At 61.8% G+C, this 14,306-nt stretch overlaps 3 protein-coding genes and 1 pseudogene across 4 annotated transcripts; all 4 read left to right on the top strand.

Annotated features, from left to right (window-relative positions):
- The first annotated feature begins 1,334 nt into the window (after positions 1–1,334).
- Positions 1,335–3,866, top strand: LMJF_26_0520 (annotated as a pseudogene). The gene is given in 3 exon segments: positions 1,335–1,970; positions 1,972–2,793; positions 2,796–3,866. Coding segments are annotated over 3 exon segments (2,529 nt in total).
- A 1,934-nt stretch (positions 3,867–5,800) lies between these two features.
- On the top strand, positions 5,801–7,090 carry LMJF_26_0500 (conserved hypothetical protein; the record flags this gene model as incomplete). The annotated part of the gene is made up of 1 exon (XM_001684005.1): positions 5,801–7,090. The coding sequence occupies one exon, from the start codon at positions 5,801–5,803 to the stop codon at positions 7,088–7,090; it is 1,290 nt and encodes a 429-aa protein (XP_001684057.1).
- Positions 7,091–9,075: 1,985 nt separating this feature from the next.
- LMJF_26_0490 (DNA polymerase sigma-like protein) lies at positions 9,076–10,515 on the top strand (the record flags this gene model as incomplete). The annotated part of the gene is made up of 1 exon (XM_001684004.2): positions 9,076–10,515. The coding sequence occupies one exon, from the start codon at positions 9,076–9,078 to the stop codon at positions 10,513–10,515; it is 1,440 nt and encodes a 479-aa protein (XP_001684056.2).
- Positions 10,516–12,074: 1,559 nt separating this feature from the next.
- On the top strand, positions 12,075–13,052 carry LMJF_26_0480 (conserved hypothetical protein; the record flags this gene model as incomplete). The annotated part of the gene is made up of 1 exon (XM_001684003.1): positions 12,075–13,052. The coding sequence occupies one exon, from the start codon at positions 12,075–12,077 to the stop codon at positions 13,050–13,052; it is 978 nt and encodes a 325-aa protein (XP_001684055.1).
- Between the last annotated feature and the right edge of the window lie 1,254 nt (positions 13,053–14,306).

Here is a 14,306-nt window from a genome sequence, read left to right as displayed (position 1 = left end):
TGCATGCCGAGGCGATCGCGGTGTGAAACAGCGTTTTTCCTCGGTCCCCATCCCTGCCTTCCTCGCCGTCCACGAACAGCCCAATGCCCTCGTTGATGATTGATCCGGTGCCGACCTGTTTCCGCCCCGCTTAGCTCCGCTACGCCATTGCTGCGGGCTGTGCTGTGGAGGCAAAGCAGCTGAGCGAAACGGTCAAGGACGTGGTGGCGAGGGCGGCGAGTTGCATCCTCGGCGGCGACCCGAAGCAGGGTTTCTTTGTAGAGTCATGCGTGATTGCAACCTGCGTCGTGCTGCACGAGCGGCACAGGGGCCTCCTCTCCTGTGCCTCCTGTGCGGAGCAGCCCAACGCGGTTCTACTGGAGTGGCTCCAGCACCGCGCGCAGTCCCGCGTCGATAGGGGGGCCTGCAGCTTCCGCGCTGCGGCGTGAACTCGATGCAAGTGACCGAGGAGGAGGTGTGTAACGTGGTGCTGCAGTCGATGCAACTCATGAGCTTGGTCGAGGTGCACCGCTGGTACACGGTGGCGCTGGTACTGTGCACATCGGACGGCACTCACTGCGGGAGCTCCAGCGGTCGAAAGTGTCGCAAGCCGAAGGACTCCAGCAAGCCCAAGGCGACCACAGGAGCTTGCTACGGCGATGACAGTGTCTGTGGCCATACTAGCACTATACTGTCCGCAGTGGACGGGCAGGACTGTGCTGAGGGGCTGAGTTTTTCCGATTGCAGTGCTGCCTTACCCCACAAGCACCGACCGAGAGACCCCTGCCGAATCGGCTGCCAATGCCACTGCCTCTGGCGCTGCGTCGGCGAGTGACGGATTTGCGGTTCCGTCCAACGTGTGGCTTCGCTGCTTTGTCGCGCCGTGCGAGACGACGTCAGCCGACAGGCTACTGGAAACCATGTCGCGCAGAGAAGCTGCGCCACCGAGCAAGACCCGCGATCGGGGCGCCACCCCTACGGCACCACAGGCGACAGCCCCGACTCGGCTCCCGACGCCAGCGACGACGGAAGGAAACGGCGGCAACTGTTACCCCAGCCTGATAGCGAGAGGGCTGCCAGGCAGCAGGGCCCAGTCTCTGTCGTGGCCTAAGGATCGACGCGGCGGTGACATCGCCTACGGCAGCCCCCTGCTGGAAAACCGAGCGATCAGGGGCTCGTGCTGCTTCTCGGCCTCCTCGTCAGCACTGAGGGCGCTCTCTGCGTGGTTCACCGCCGCGGTGCGCCCTCTTGATCAGGAGGAGGCCGCGTCGCTGCTGCTCTCGCATTGTGCAGAGTGGGACGTCTTCTTCATCACGGCGGTGGCGGCCTTTCACACGCAGCGCTTCCAAACCTGCATGATGGCGGCGTCGCTCTTTCTGCACTGGGTGAAAGAAAACAGGGTGATGACGCAGTCGATAGAGGCGAGCCACGACCGTGCCAACGCGCGACGGATGTCCGTGGATGCTGGAAGCGAGGCGGGGCCACTGCCGCGTCACCATATTCACTCGACCCGCTCAGCGGCACGACGGTCATCGCTGCCGGCTGCGGCGGGCGTGACTGGCGAACAGGAGTACCAGTGCCGCCTCGCCCTCCTCGTGCGCGCGTGGTCGAATGTGCAGGCGGGTGAGCGTTTGCAGGTTGGCAAGGACGCCGTCGCCCTTCTCGACTACGCCGAAGACTCTCTGAGCTACCACGTCGGGTGTGCGCTGGCGCTCTTCGGGTTGCCACTGCCGGCTGCCAACAAGACAGTCATGAATGCCACCGCGTACCTCACAGGCATCGTTGCGGACACGACGTCGACGCCCGCACACGTTGTCTCGCCTCGTTCGTTTTCGCCTGCCATGCAAGGGCACCTGCACGTTCTAACGGAGTCGGTGCACGCGCTGACGTTTTTGCACCTGGGCATGGTGGAGCCGGCGCTCCAGGTGGCAAAGGCCGCGCTTGACGGTCAAGGCTCTGCGAACGTGCGGCAGCAGCTCTGTCGACAGTGACAGGGATGATGCCCTGCTCCTGGACACGCTGCGCCGCGTTGTGGTGATGGCCGCCACCGCGCTGGAGGACGCCGCGTCGGTGCTGGAGGTGACACTGTCGCCGCACCTCCTTGCGTACATCGCGGTGTGCCCTGCCTTCTTCGGCGGTCTCTGCGCTGGCGGCATTCGCGTCAGGGCGCAGTCCGATGCGCACTGCCTGTTATACTTGTCAGGCCTGCCCCTGTACGCTTCCACGCGACAGATGATCCCGTTCCCAATGAACCGCGCCGTGTATCTCTACCGCGTCGGGCAGCTGTGCGGCGCCTGGGATGACGCGTGCTGCGCTGTCGCCACGGTGGACGAGGTGATCGGCTCCGTCGAGTTTGCCTTCTCCGACTGCTTCCCGCTGCATGTGTACTACTTTGCCTGCCACGTCGGATTTGCACTGCTACAGGCGCTCCTGTTAGCCGATCTGGAGGCGGCCAAGGCGTGCCTGTCGCGCCCCACCAGCAAGGAGGCCAAGGGCAAGAAGGACGCGACGCCGCGGGAGGGCGAGATTCTCATCAAAGCGATATTCGATACATGGCAGGACGTGGTGCGGCGCGTGCTACACTTCTACCCGCACTCTCGCCTGACGGAGCTTTTTCCAGGTTCAGCTGAGTATCATCCGTGGTGAGAAGCACTCCCTGAGCCAGGCGGTGCTCCTGTCCGACTGCTACCCGCACAGCCCCCGCGACGCAGAACTTGCTGACACTCGCCCTTTATTTTGACCACCATGTGCCAGAGGCCGCCAACAAGGCCGTCAAGAACCTGCAGGCCTTCCCGCACTCGCGCGAGATCATCTAGATGCACAGTATGCTGCATGAAAAGCACGTTGTCTATCGGTTTGACGACTACGGAGCTCTTCTGATGAGCTACGAGCCCGGGTTGGCCAGGCACGGGATCACGAAGCGAATGGCGCTCCTCGCCTTCCTGCTGGCGGCCAACTTGGGATTGTTCTGCCGCACCGTCTACGTGAACACCTCTTCCTTCGTCGAATTCTCCGAGGAGATGAAGGTGCTGGCGGTGCGCATGCAGCTGCCCTCGCCGGTGCCGCTCTTCTTTGCCGCCATCTTTGTCATCCACGCCATTCTGGCGGCCGCCACCACCAAGAATTTGATCGGCACGGTCCTCACCGACCTCTTCTTCGTGAACAGCGCGCTAAACGGTGCCCTCTTCTGCCTTCGATGTATTCCGCTGGTGAACGTGGTGAACGCGCTGCTCATCAGCTTCGCCGGCAACAACTTCCTCTTCGGGAGTGCCTCCTTCACGTTTGCTCTGTCCTTCTTCCTGAGCATGCTCTTCGCGTCTTACACAACGCGCGTCTGGTTCCTGCCGTCGGTCAACGAGCCGGACGTAGACGTGATGTGGTGGTTGACGATCCTCATGGTCGACACCGTCGTGGCATTCTTCGTGCTGGTGCCTCATATTATTCATGCCGTGCCAGAGTCGTACAGGTTTGTCATCTTCTACTTCTACGTGCCAACGCCGCGACCTGGATTCGAGACGGGCGAGCTGCCACCGTGGAGCAGTATCCGTGAACGGCTGCTCCTGCACCTGCACGATGGCCAGTCGATGCCGCCGCGCTTCAAGGCCGGCAGTGGCTCCCGCTTCCTCCACATTTGCTGCCTGAAGCGGCGTTACTACCGCTCTCACAGCTCCATGGAGACGCGCTATCTGGCGAAGTTGCAGCTGGAGGCGGAGAAGTACCGTGTGTTTCCCATGAGTGAGGGCGAGGAGGCGCGTGTGCTCTTCTCGCATGTCCCGCTGACGCCGATGTGCGCGGCGCTGACGAGCACAGAGTTGAATCCCGCCTCTGGTCCCGCCGCCAAGCGGCTCCGTCGCGGTGGTGCCAGACAAGGGCGGCAGTGCTGCTGAAGCTTCCTCGCCTCTGCGCATGTGCAATGTCGCCGTTGGGCGTGGCATGGCCTCCCCCACGCCTCCCAGCGCGTGAACATCACTCTTCTCGCCGCCGCCTCGTGCACCAAGGATGTGAAGTGGGGAGCGAAAAGTCACACCGGCAGCACAGGCACATCCGCCTTACCGCCGACATAAGGGAGCGACGATCACTGGGATGATACACCTGTGGCCGGTGTCTCGACCGTCGACACGCTGCGGCTGCAGCTGAACTGCACCGCACGACTGCGGCGACCACCACGGAAAAAAACGGTAACCTTCTTCGTGGGCGCCACCTCGCAGTCGTCTTCGAAGAGCGTGGTGGCTGACGGCGAGGAGGACGACACCCACTTCCACGCGAACGCTTCTCAAGATAGCTTCGATGAGAATGACGAAAGCAAGGATGTGTGTGTGTGGGGGGGGGAGGGAAGTGTGGTCTTCGAGGATGTGCACCACATTGCTCCCCCTACACCGGAGGTGGATGCCGCTGCTGGCTCCTAGCAGGCAGCGTTGGCCAACCACGAAGTACCCCGGCAACGTCGTCGGGTGCATCGGCAGAGGCCGCTACAGATGGGATAGCCAAAACGGCAAATGGACGCGACGTGTCAAAACGGCGCCATGTATACCCGTGCCCCACGCTGAATCTCCGGTGACTCCTCTGTTCACTGAGCACAGCGGAAGACACGCTTCCGTCTCTCTCCATCTTGTGCGCACACACCGGCTCGTACGCACGGGCGTGCACAAGCGCTTCTTTGGGCATCTTTTGCTGCTCGTCATGCATTTTTTGCTGTCTCTCTCTTTCTCTCTCTCTCTCTCTCTGCAGCAGCGCGCGTGGACTTTACGCGTTAGGTGTTGCACCTCCCGCGGTCTGCGTACGCACTGTCCCTCCCCCTCCCTCCCCTCTCGCGCCATCGCTCGGTAAAGGACGCCTGTATGCTCTTCATGCTCGGATTCGTATGACTTTTTATTCTTTGGATGCTTCTCACTCATGTGTGCATATTCTGTGGGGTGCGCGTTGCAGTGGTAGTGCTGGGCTGAACGGTAATGTGACGTTCTCTTTCTCTGACTTTCTCTAGCGCTCACCTTCCCCCTCCCCCGATCTCCGCGCACCGCGGGTGGAGTGTGCGATGGCGGGCATCAGCGCCGTTCTCGGGATGGCTGTGTGTCCTCTCCACACCTCTTTTTTCCGGCTTGTATCCTTTGTCCATTATACATGCGCACGCGCGCGTGTCTCCTTGTCTGGATGGGTATTTGTTCTCTGGCTTATTCCTATGTTTCAGCGTGCGCCTCTGCTGTCTTTCCCCAAACAAACTGTTGGGACGGTGCACTCGAGACACTCGTAAGCACCACAGGCCAACCAACCCCCCTCCCTCCCTCCCATTCCCCCGTGATGGTGCGGATTCCGCTAAAGCGACCGCTCATCCGCACGTCATCTCAATGCACCTTCTGCTGCAACGCATCGCGTGGTCAGCAGCTCGAGCACCTACGAGAACAGCTTGAGCGACGTCACTCCTTGTCGCTTGTCTTTGCGCCCCGCCTCACTCCTACCCCTCTCTCTACCTCCGACTGCCCCCCTCCCGCTCAGACGCTCTGAAGGCGCTTGAGGTCTCAGCCGGTTCCGCACCCGCGCGTCCATCGGACTCTGCGAGTTTTTACACCGCCAGCACTGCACAAATCGCTTGAAGAGTGAAGTCATTGATTGAGGACAGGGGCACACATCTGCATAGAAGGTGGTGCTTGAACTTTCTATTCCCCCCCCCTCCCCCGGCATGTCAGCCAAGGCGATGCAAGCTTCCTCCGGCATATCGCCGTCTACCGGCGGCATCATCCCTGCCGCTGTGCCGACTTCTGAGGGCACCAAGTCACAGGCATCCTTCGCGGTCATCGGCAGCAGCGTCAGCGATAGGCGCCGCCGCATGCAGATTCCGTGGCGGCAGATCTCGAGGCAGCAGCTCGACAGCATCTGCGGCACTCTGCTGGATCGCGAGTCCGACACCCCTATCCACACCATCGACCTCATGGATAACCAACTGGGGCCTACGGGGGCGGTGAAGATTGCCTCCTGCCTCGAATCCTCACCGGTGACGGAGGTGTTTATCTGCTACAACGACATCGGCAAGGAGGGGTGCGACGGGCTGGCTGGGGTGGTGAACCTGTCACACAGCTTGCAGGTTCTCGATATCCGGGGTAATCAGCTATCCGCGAGCGACGTGCATCGCCTGCTGCGCTCCGTCTCCATGTCCACGGCGCTCAAGCGGCTTGGATTGGCATCGAACAGGCTAGGCCCTGAGGGGGCGGCGCTCACCGCGAAAGCTCTGGAGCGCAACACGTACCTGTCGTCGCTGGACCTCTCCGTAAACGAGCTAGGCCCGAGTGGCGCGGAGTGGCTTGCCGGCATCCTACGCAATTCTGTACTGGCACTGCGGGTTCTGCAGCTGCATGGCAACTATCTTGGTCCAACTGGCGTGATGGCCATCTGTGATGCCGTGAAGACGAACAAGGAGCTCAGGCGGTTGACACTGGGGAACAACCACGCCACGGACGAGGCCGCCGGCGCCGTTGCTGCGATGCTCGAGGCCAATGACACCCTCGAGGAACTCGACATTTGCCTGAACACGCTCACGGCAAACGGTGTAAGGACGATTGCGCGGCAGGGTCTTGCCAAGAACACTTCCCTCGCTGTGCTGTCGCTCTCCGGAAACGAGGTTGGCCCGGTAGGAGCGAACGAGCTGACGCAGGTTCTCACCTCCCACCAGCGCAGCGTTCTGAAGCAGTTGGACTTGAGCTCATGTGGGCTGACCGCTAGCGGCGGCGCGCGCGTTGCTAGCTTGCTCAGCACGTCCATGTCCCTTAAGGAAATCAACCTTAGCGACAACGCCCTCGACGACGAGGCCGCGGTGCGCCTCGCACAGAACATCACGGATGGCATCACAATTTCCGTCGTCGATGTCTCCTGCAACAAGATCGGCGAGGAGGGTGCCTCGCAGCTCATCGATGCAGCGGTGCGGAATGCGCAGCTTGTGGCACTGGTGACGAACGGCAACAACATCTCACGCGTTGCCCAGAAGAGGCTGGACAACTTGCTGGAGGAGCGACTGGCCAATAACCGCGTAGCAGGTCCGCAGACGGCGCTCTACCAACAACAACAACGTCCCTATCAGCAGCACACTGCCTTGTCTGCCGCTGCACCGACGGCCGCCGCATGAGAGAACGGCAGTGTGCAGCGGGCAGAGAGGGACCCCGTCGCGGTGGTGATGGCTCTCGCACCGCCTAGCCTCTCCCTACTCTTTTGCCTCCTCCTCCTCCTCCTCCTCCTGAGCGCATAGGTCCCAACGGGTCAGACGACACGGAAGTGTGACCGCTTGTGGTTGTGTGTGTGTGCTGAGTCCATGACGTTGCCCGTTTCTTCGTGACTTGCCTCGCTGAGCTCGAGGTGAGCGCTGCGTTGCAGTGACTGCCGCTGTGGGTTGCTGCCGATGTACATAACATGGTTTTTGGGTTTCCTCTTTCTTCTGCGCCTTCGAGAAGGAACGCGACAGCACGCGAATGGGAGCGGGACGCATGATAGATGAAAAGGGGGGGGGGATGATGTATGGATGGGTGTGGTGGTGGTGGGGGGGGGCACCCCAACAGTGGCAGGAGAGAGAGAGAGGAGGAGGGGAGGAGACCGAGTATGCGTCCATGTGCCCCGCCTTCCCATGGCGTCTCCTCTCGGCGAGTCATGTCAAAGGTCGTGCATCACGCACTCCCCCTTCCCCTGTCGATGTTCGCTCTGCTTGTCCTCCTTTTTCTTTACCCCTCCGTGGAACACACACGAGGGTCTCTGTCCTTGTTGTTCGCATGTGCGCCTGCTGGCGCTGCGTAGCGACTGCCACGACGGTATGCCTCACAACGCTGCACAGCGTCCGCCTCTCTCTCTTTCCCCCTTCTGTGCCCTGCGCTACCTCCAAGTGGCACCTTGCTTGAGGCGGCACGGGGGAGAAGGGTGCTCGTAGTGCCTCCATTCTTTACCTCCTCCCACCCACTTCTCCCTCCTTCCTCCCTCCTGCGCACAGCTCTCTCGCGTCTGCGGAGGCACTCGAAGGTTATGTGGCATAGTTGCGAGCGCGTGTATATGTCGGGTGCGTGCACTTTTCCCCCATTGCCCCCGTCCTCGCTCTCTCTGTCTACTCGCTCGCCGCCGCCTGAACATGTCTGTCACGTGGACTGCTTTGCCCACGTAACTCGTTCTGTGTGTGTGTGTGTGTGTGTGTGCCTCCGCCTATGACGCTCTGGGTGCTTGCGCTTCCTCTTCTTCAATGTGCGATGCAGCACGTGTCTCGTTGTGCGTTCTTTCTCTTGCAGAACGTTGTTGTTGAATGCAGCTTGGCTGCCTGGACCTTCCGACGGCACCTTCTCCATCCGCGCTCACCTCATGACAGGTCCTCCGCTCTGTCTGTCCCTCCGCAGCTGCCTGCCGCTCGGCCTCTCGCCGCACGCCCTCACTCGTGTGGGCTTGCGGGTTACGCAGCAGCAGCGAGAGGGGACGCGGAGCATGCGGGGGGCCGCGGGGTAAAGCTTACCGTGCTTTATCTCATGCTGACTGAGGCGCGCACCCAATACGCGCTTGCAAATGAGAACAACGATCTCCATGGCAACAGGCCCCGTTGCCGACGGGCATCACCCCTCTCCTTATCTCTAACTCCCCTCCCCCTCCCCACACACACTTCTGTCTCTTGCTTTTTTCTTGTCCGCGCACGCGTGTGCCCTTGAACGCTTGCTAACAAGGGTACCCTCTCCCCCCTTCACACACGCGCACACACAGAGGCCTTGTCGTCTCACGACTCGCGTCATCTCTCGCACATGGATGAATCCCGAAGACCTTGCGTCTCTCGATCGAGCCACAGAGCGCACCATCACGCATCAGCTGAGTAGCAGCTTTGCCCAGCCGCGGACAAGAGGCACATCTTATGCACATCCGGCCTCCAAGGGGCATCCGGCACAGTCGTCGTCTGACGTCCCAGCTCCGCTGGCTAGCTCGCTGAGCGGCGACAACGCGCTGCCACATTTTTTCCCTTGCAACCACCCCAGTCGTATGCCGGCGGCTCGAAAAGAGCCCCCCACACCAGCGGGAGGGTCACACTCGGCAACTTCGCACGAGCAGCTAGATCGAACTCCTCGCCGCGGCAGCACGGGCAAGCGGGCTGTCAACATGGCGAACAAGCTCTTCCCTCATCCGGCGGGTCACGACGCCGGAAAGGCGATGAATGAGCGGCACCCACGGTCGTCGCACAACGGGCACAGTGCCGTGTACTCAAGCCGCACCCATGGCGCACCGCGGCCACAAGATAACCGTCACCTCGGCAGCCGTCGCCGACGCAGCGGTGGCTCGAGCGCGGATGACGAGGATGGCCACTGTAGCGCTGGCTCCGGCGCGCGCCGCCCTCGCACAGAGACCGGCTCGGTGCTCGTGGCAGCAGCCTCGGGCCCTTCGCCAGTCTTGTCATCCTCGCTGGGGATTTCATCTCACATTGTCCAGTCGCTGCTGCCCCCCTCCTCTCTCGCCAGATGCATCCTTGCCTTCGACGCGAAGCTGATCGAGCTCCTCTACTGTCTCTCCCCTACGTCCGAGGATCGCGAGACGAAGCTGCGCGTCATCGATGACATCCGTACGACGATGCAGCGAGCCGGCATGGATATCCAGATATACGGCAGCCTCTGCACCGGGCTCGTGATACCGGCAAGTGACGTGGACTGCGTCCTCATGCTCAGCAGCGATGAGCACATCGCTAGTGCCATGTCGGAGAGCTTGTCCTGCGCGATGCTTACAATCGCCTCCGCGGCCGCCGGCTCCGTGCCTCCGAAGAGTCTCAAGAGGCCCCTCTCGACGGCTGTTCGGATCGTGGCGGAGCGCATGCGGAAGAGCCAGAGTTTCACCCACGTAACCTCGATTGCCCACGCGAAGGTGCCAATAGTGAAGTGCCGCCACCGTCGCGATGACGTAAAGGTGGATCTGTCGTTCGAACAGAGCGGCTGCGTGTCTTCCAACTACCTGTGCAAGCTGCTCTGCGAACCAGGCAACGAGATGGCGCGACCGTTGATCGTGCTCGTGAAGGCGCTGATGAACAGCTGCGGCCTCGACGAACCAAGCATGGGCGGCCTCGGCTCCTTCCCGATCTCACTGCTCGTTCTCTGGTACCTGCAGCAGTGCGTGCGCACCCGCTTCTCGGCGGAGCTGCAGCGGAGCATTGGCGCCCTTCTTGCCGGCTTCCTCAAGTACTACGGCACCGAGTTTGATTTCCGCCGCCTCGGGATCGACTACGTGCAGCAGAAGACGTTCACCAAGCCACCAGCCGATGACCTCTACATTGTGAACCCCATCCGCCCCGAGACAAACTGCGCAAAAGCAGCTACCCTCTTCGCCACGCGCGTCGTGCCGCTCTTCCAGCGAGCCTCGGCCACATTTGTGGGCCTACTCGACGCCAACGCCTCCCCATCGACAATGGAGTCCCAACTGCTTCACTACTTTGCCAAGGCCACGTCGGATGTGCGGAACTGGCGGGACGTGTCGCGGCGGGCGGCGAGGGAGCCGCATCTCGTGCAAAACATGTGGGACGCAGAAACGAACATGTACGTTGGGGGTGTCCTGTGATGATGCAGCCGAGAAAGACTGGCAAAGCACCACGACGAGTAAGAGCGCCTGCAGACACCCACAACTCTCTGCGCAGGTGGCGACGACCACGGCGACCGATGATGCTGGCGGCAAGTGTGTGTTTGTGTGTGAGCGCCATCAAACACCCCTACGGGTGCGCTTCACGTGCGCGCCTATGGCGTGGTGATAAGCTCTTCGTGTGGTGAGGGAGGTCTCACAGCAGATCTCGTGCGCCTGGCAGCGGGAGCGGACGGTGGGGGTAGAGAGTAGTGACGTTCGACTTTTTCACTCGCACCCATACAACCCCCCTTTGCCCTTTCTCTGCCTGCCTCACTCCCACATCCCTGCCGATGTAGCTCCCCCCCCTCTCCCTCCCCCAAGTCGCTTGCCGTCCCTCCTTCCTCCCCTTCCCAGGGTTTCCCGCCGCGCCTCGTCTCTGTTCTCTGATGTTGACGATGCTGAAGAACATGAATCTGGCCCCGTTGTGAAGCGTGTGTGTGTGTGTGTGAGTGGGTCGGTTGGTGGAGTGAGGAGGCGTGACATCACAGCCAAGCAGAGGCACAGGATATGCGCGAGAGTGTTCATTAATGATGTGCAGCAGCTACCTCCGGTACGCACACACACACGCACACACGCACACACACGTCTTCGTCATCTATGTACTCGTGACTGGTTGCGTCGGTTTGCGTGTAACACGATGCCATGCGGGTGCGTGACTCGAACTTTGCAGTTGCCCTCCTCGCTCCTTTCATTTTCTCCTCGTGTTGTGTTCCTCTGCGCTCTCCTGCTCCTCGCTGCACAGCGTGTGCCTCTGGTGAACCGAGGCGTGCTTGTTGAGTGACCGGGAGAGCGTCGGGTTGCTGTGTGAGGGGGGGGGAAGTGAGTGGGTTGGTGGGGCGCTTGAGGGGAGGGGCAGCAGCGGAAGACGGGTCGGTGCAATGCGGGCAGATAAGTGAGTTCTAAATGGAAGCAAAGGTATCGGGCAGCGACACAGGGGGAGACGGAGGAGTAGACCCGCGAGTGGTGAGGCCGCAGGCGGCAGCTACGCACGTCCCGCTCGTCGCCACTGCCCCCTTTCCCCTTTCATGCGCCTTGGCAAAGTCGATGGATGCCGTCATCAGCATACGCGTACAAACAGACGCGGGCATCCACACCCGCCCATGCCTCACAGAGAGTACTTAGCCGCGCCTGCGTGCTCGCTTCTGTCGCCAACAGCCTTTCCCCGCCTTCACCTTCCCTCCCCTTCTCCCTGCGCCTTCCGCCCACGCGCCCCCTTTTTTGTTTTCGTTTTTCGCTCGTGTCTGTGATGACCATCGTGGAACACTCGTGGACACATGGGCACGTCGACGGACCGCTGCGTATACACATGCGCGGCCCCTGCCCCTTGGCAGGCAGGCTTGCTCGACTATCCTGCCTGAGCGCAACGGAACACGTACGTCACGCTCTGGGGTGCGCTCCTGCCCGCTCTCACACACACACACCCCTTTACGCCTCATACAGGCGTGGATACGCTCCTATCACGATACACAAAGGCCAAAACAACGGCAAAACACGTATTCATGTTTGGTGAGCTCGTATGCGGCCCGCCAGGGAGCGGCAAGACGACGTACTGCGAGGGCAAGCGGCAGTTCCTGAGCGTGTACGACCCGACCCGACCAGTCGTCATGATGAACCTCGACCCCGCTAACGAGGACATCTTTCCATACCCGTGCGATGTCGACATCCGCGAACTCGTTGACCACGCCACCGTTATGCAGGAGGAGGGGCTGGGCCCCAACGGCACATACTTGTTCTGCGCTGCAGTGATGCAGGCAAACGTGGACTGGGTCCTTTCCACGGTGGAGGAGGCGGTAGAGCGACGCGTGCAGGAGGTTCTGGCGACGGAGATGACCGCCACCGGTGCCAAGACGTTAAGAGCACCGTACCTTCTCATCGACTGCCCTGGGCAGGTGGAGTTCTACGTCGACGCGCAAGTCATGCCGACTCTCACTCGTGCTCTGGCGAAGAGGCTGCAGTGTAGCTTGTGTACGGTGCACCTTGTTGACGCTGGCATTGCGACGCGCGACCTGCCGACGTACGTCTCCTCGTGTGTGCTGTCACTAGCGACGATGATCGATCATGAGCTGCCACACGTAAACGTGTTGAGTAAATGGGACACGCTGCCGGCCGAGGTGCTGGAGGACACCGGCGACGATGGCGAGACCTACCTCAAAGCGTCCGCGATGCTCTCCGAGAACATGGATCGGCTGTGGCGGCGGCAACTGCAGCGCCGCCGGCATGAGCATCGCATGGCGCAGCACTTCGTGACCGCTGCGCAGCCGGTGCCTCAGTTGACGCCTGAGGAGCGCGCCGAAGATGCGCAGCTGACCACGATTGATCTGCCGAAGCACGGCGGCCGTGTGTACCGCTACACCCGGCTATTGATGGATGTGGTTGAGGGCTACGGACTTGTCGGCTACGTACCGCTGGACGTGCAAAACCAGGAGATGATGCTGCGCCTCACGCAAGAGGTGGACAACGCGATCGGTAACTTCTGAGTTGGGTGAATGCTGTCCTCCCCTACTGCGTGGTGAAACGTGAGACAGTGGTGGCAGTGATGGTGAGGGGGCCTGTGGTCGACGCTGATGCCCGCTTGCGGCTTGCGGCACGACCGCATGTGCGCCCCTCTACGAGGCCCTCATTCCCGTGCCTTATCGCCTCCTTTGCTCCGCTTCCGTGACCTCGGCGCGGCGAATACCGCCCCTTCCTTTCGTTTTCTCCGTCTCCTCCGCGTACTGTGATGAAGGAGAGAACACCGCTCCGTGCGTGTGGTATAAACAGCGTCTGGTACTCCCACTCTCTGTGCGGGAGAAGCCAGTGAGCTCCCCGACCCCCTGCCCCTCTCCCTGCCGGTGCCGAGCCCTCCCCCCTCTCCCTTCCCCACTGCTGGTGGTGTCAGGGCCAGGCACCCACCTACGCAGGGATGTCAGTGCGGTGCATGGCTGCTGATGTCGGCGGTCGTGTCCTGGGGCGGCGTTGCGTCGGCGCGACCCGGGACCGCGGGCACGTCTGTGGCATCCATATGGGAATAGGCAATGTGCCAGCGTGACTCGAAGGTGTCTCCCCCTCCCCCCTCCTCCTCCCCTTCCCCCGACCCTCACACGGCCCACACCGGTGTGTGTGTGGGGGGGGGGGGGAGGCTGAGCCGCCGCGAGGGAGGATGCGCGAGGTGGAGACTGTGCATCACGTGAGCGGCTGCGAGGCGACCTGCGGGGCGGAGGTGTGGGTGTGAGAGAGTATGAGGCCGAGGCGGTGCTCCGATGATCGACTCGGCGCGCTGCTGTACCGCGCGTGTGTCTACGGCTGCAGGGCACGACGCACGGGACGGGTCTGTGGGGGGGGGGTCCAGGGCTGGAGTGGCGTGGGGAGGGGTGGGGCCGTTCGAGTCGCGTAGTATGGCACCGGGTAGACTCGGTCGGGAGACAAACGCTCTTCAGATGCGTCGAGCTGCAGACGCACGCGACGAACGTTGTGCGCGGGTGGTGCTGTTGATTCCACCACACAAGCGCATGCCTGCGACGCACCGGCCCTCTTATGTGACTGTGTCTGCGTATCAGTGCGTGTTGGGGGTGCGCCACGCAGATCCATGACATTGCCTGACTGCTTTCCTTCACCCCCTACTTAAAGCAACGAGAGAAGGGCATGTGCACTCTCGCGGGAGTGCAGTGAAGCGTGCAGCGACACAAAGACCCCCTTCCCCTCTTCGCGCGAGGAAAGCTAACAGCTGCGGCAAGAGAGGAGAAGCAGTTGTC

The sequence above is a fragment of the Leishmania major genome, chromosome 26 (genome assembly GCF_000002725.2).
Source record: "Leishmania major strain Friedlin complete genome, chromosome 26".
NCBI lineage: Eukaryota > Euglenozoa > Kinetoplastea > Trypanosomatida > Trypanosomatidae > Leishmania > Leishmania major.
The sequence above is the reverse complement of the archived record's forward strand: the minus strand, read 5'-3'. Positions and strand labels throughout refer to the sequence as shown.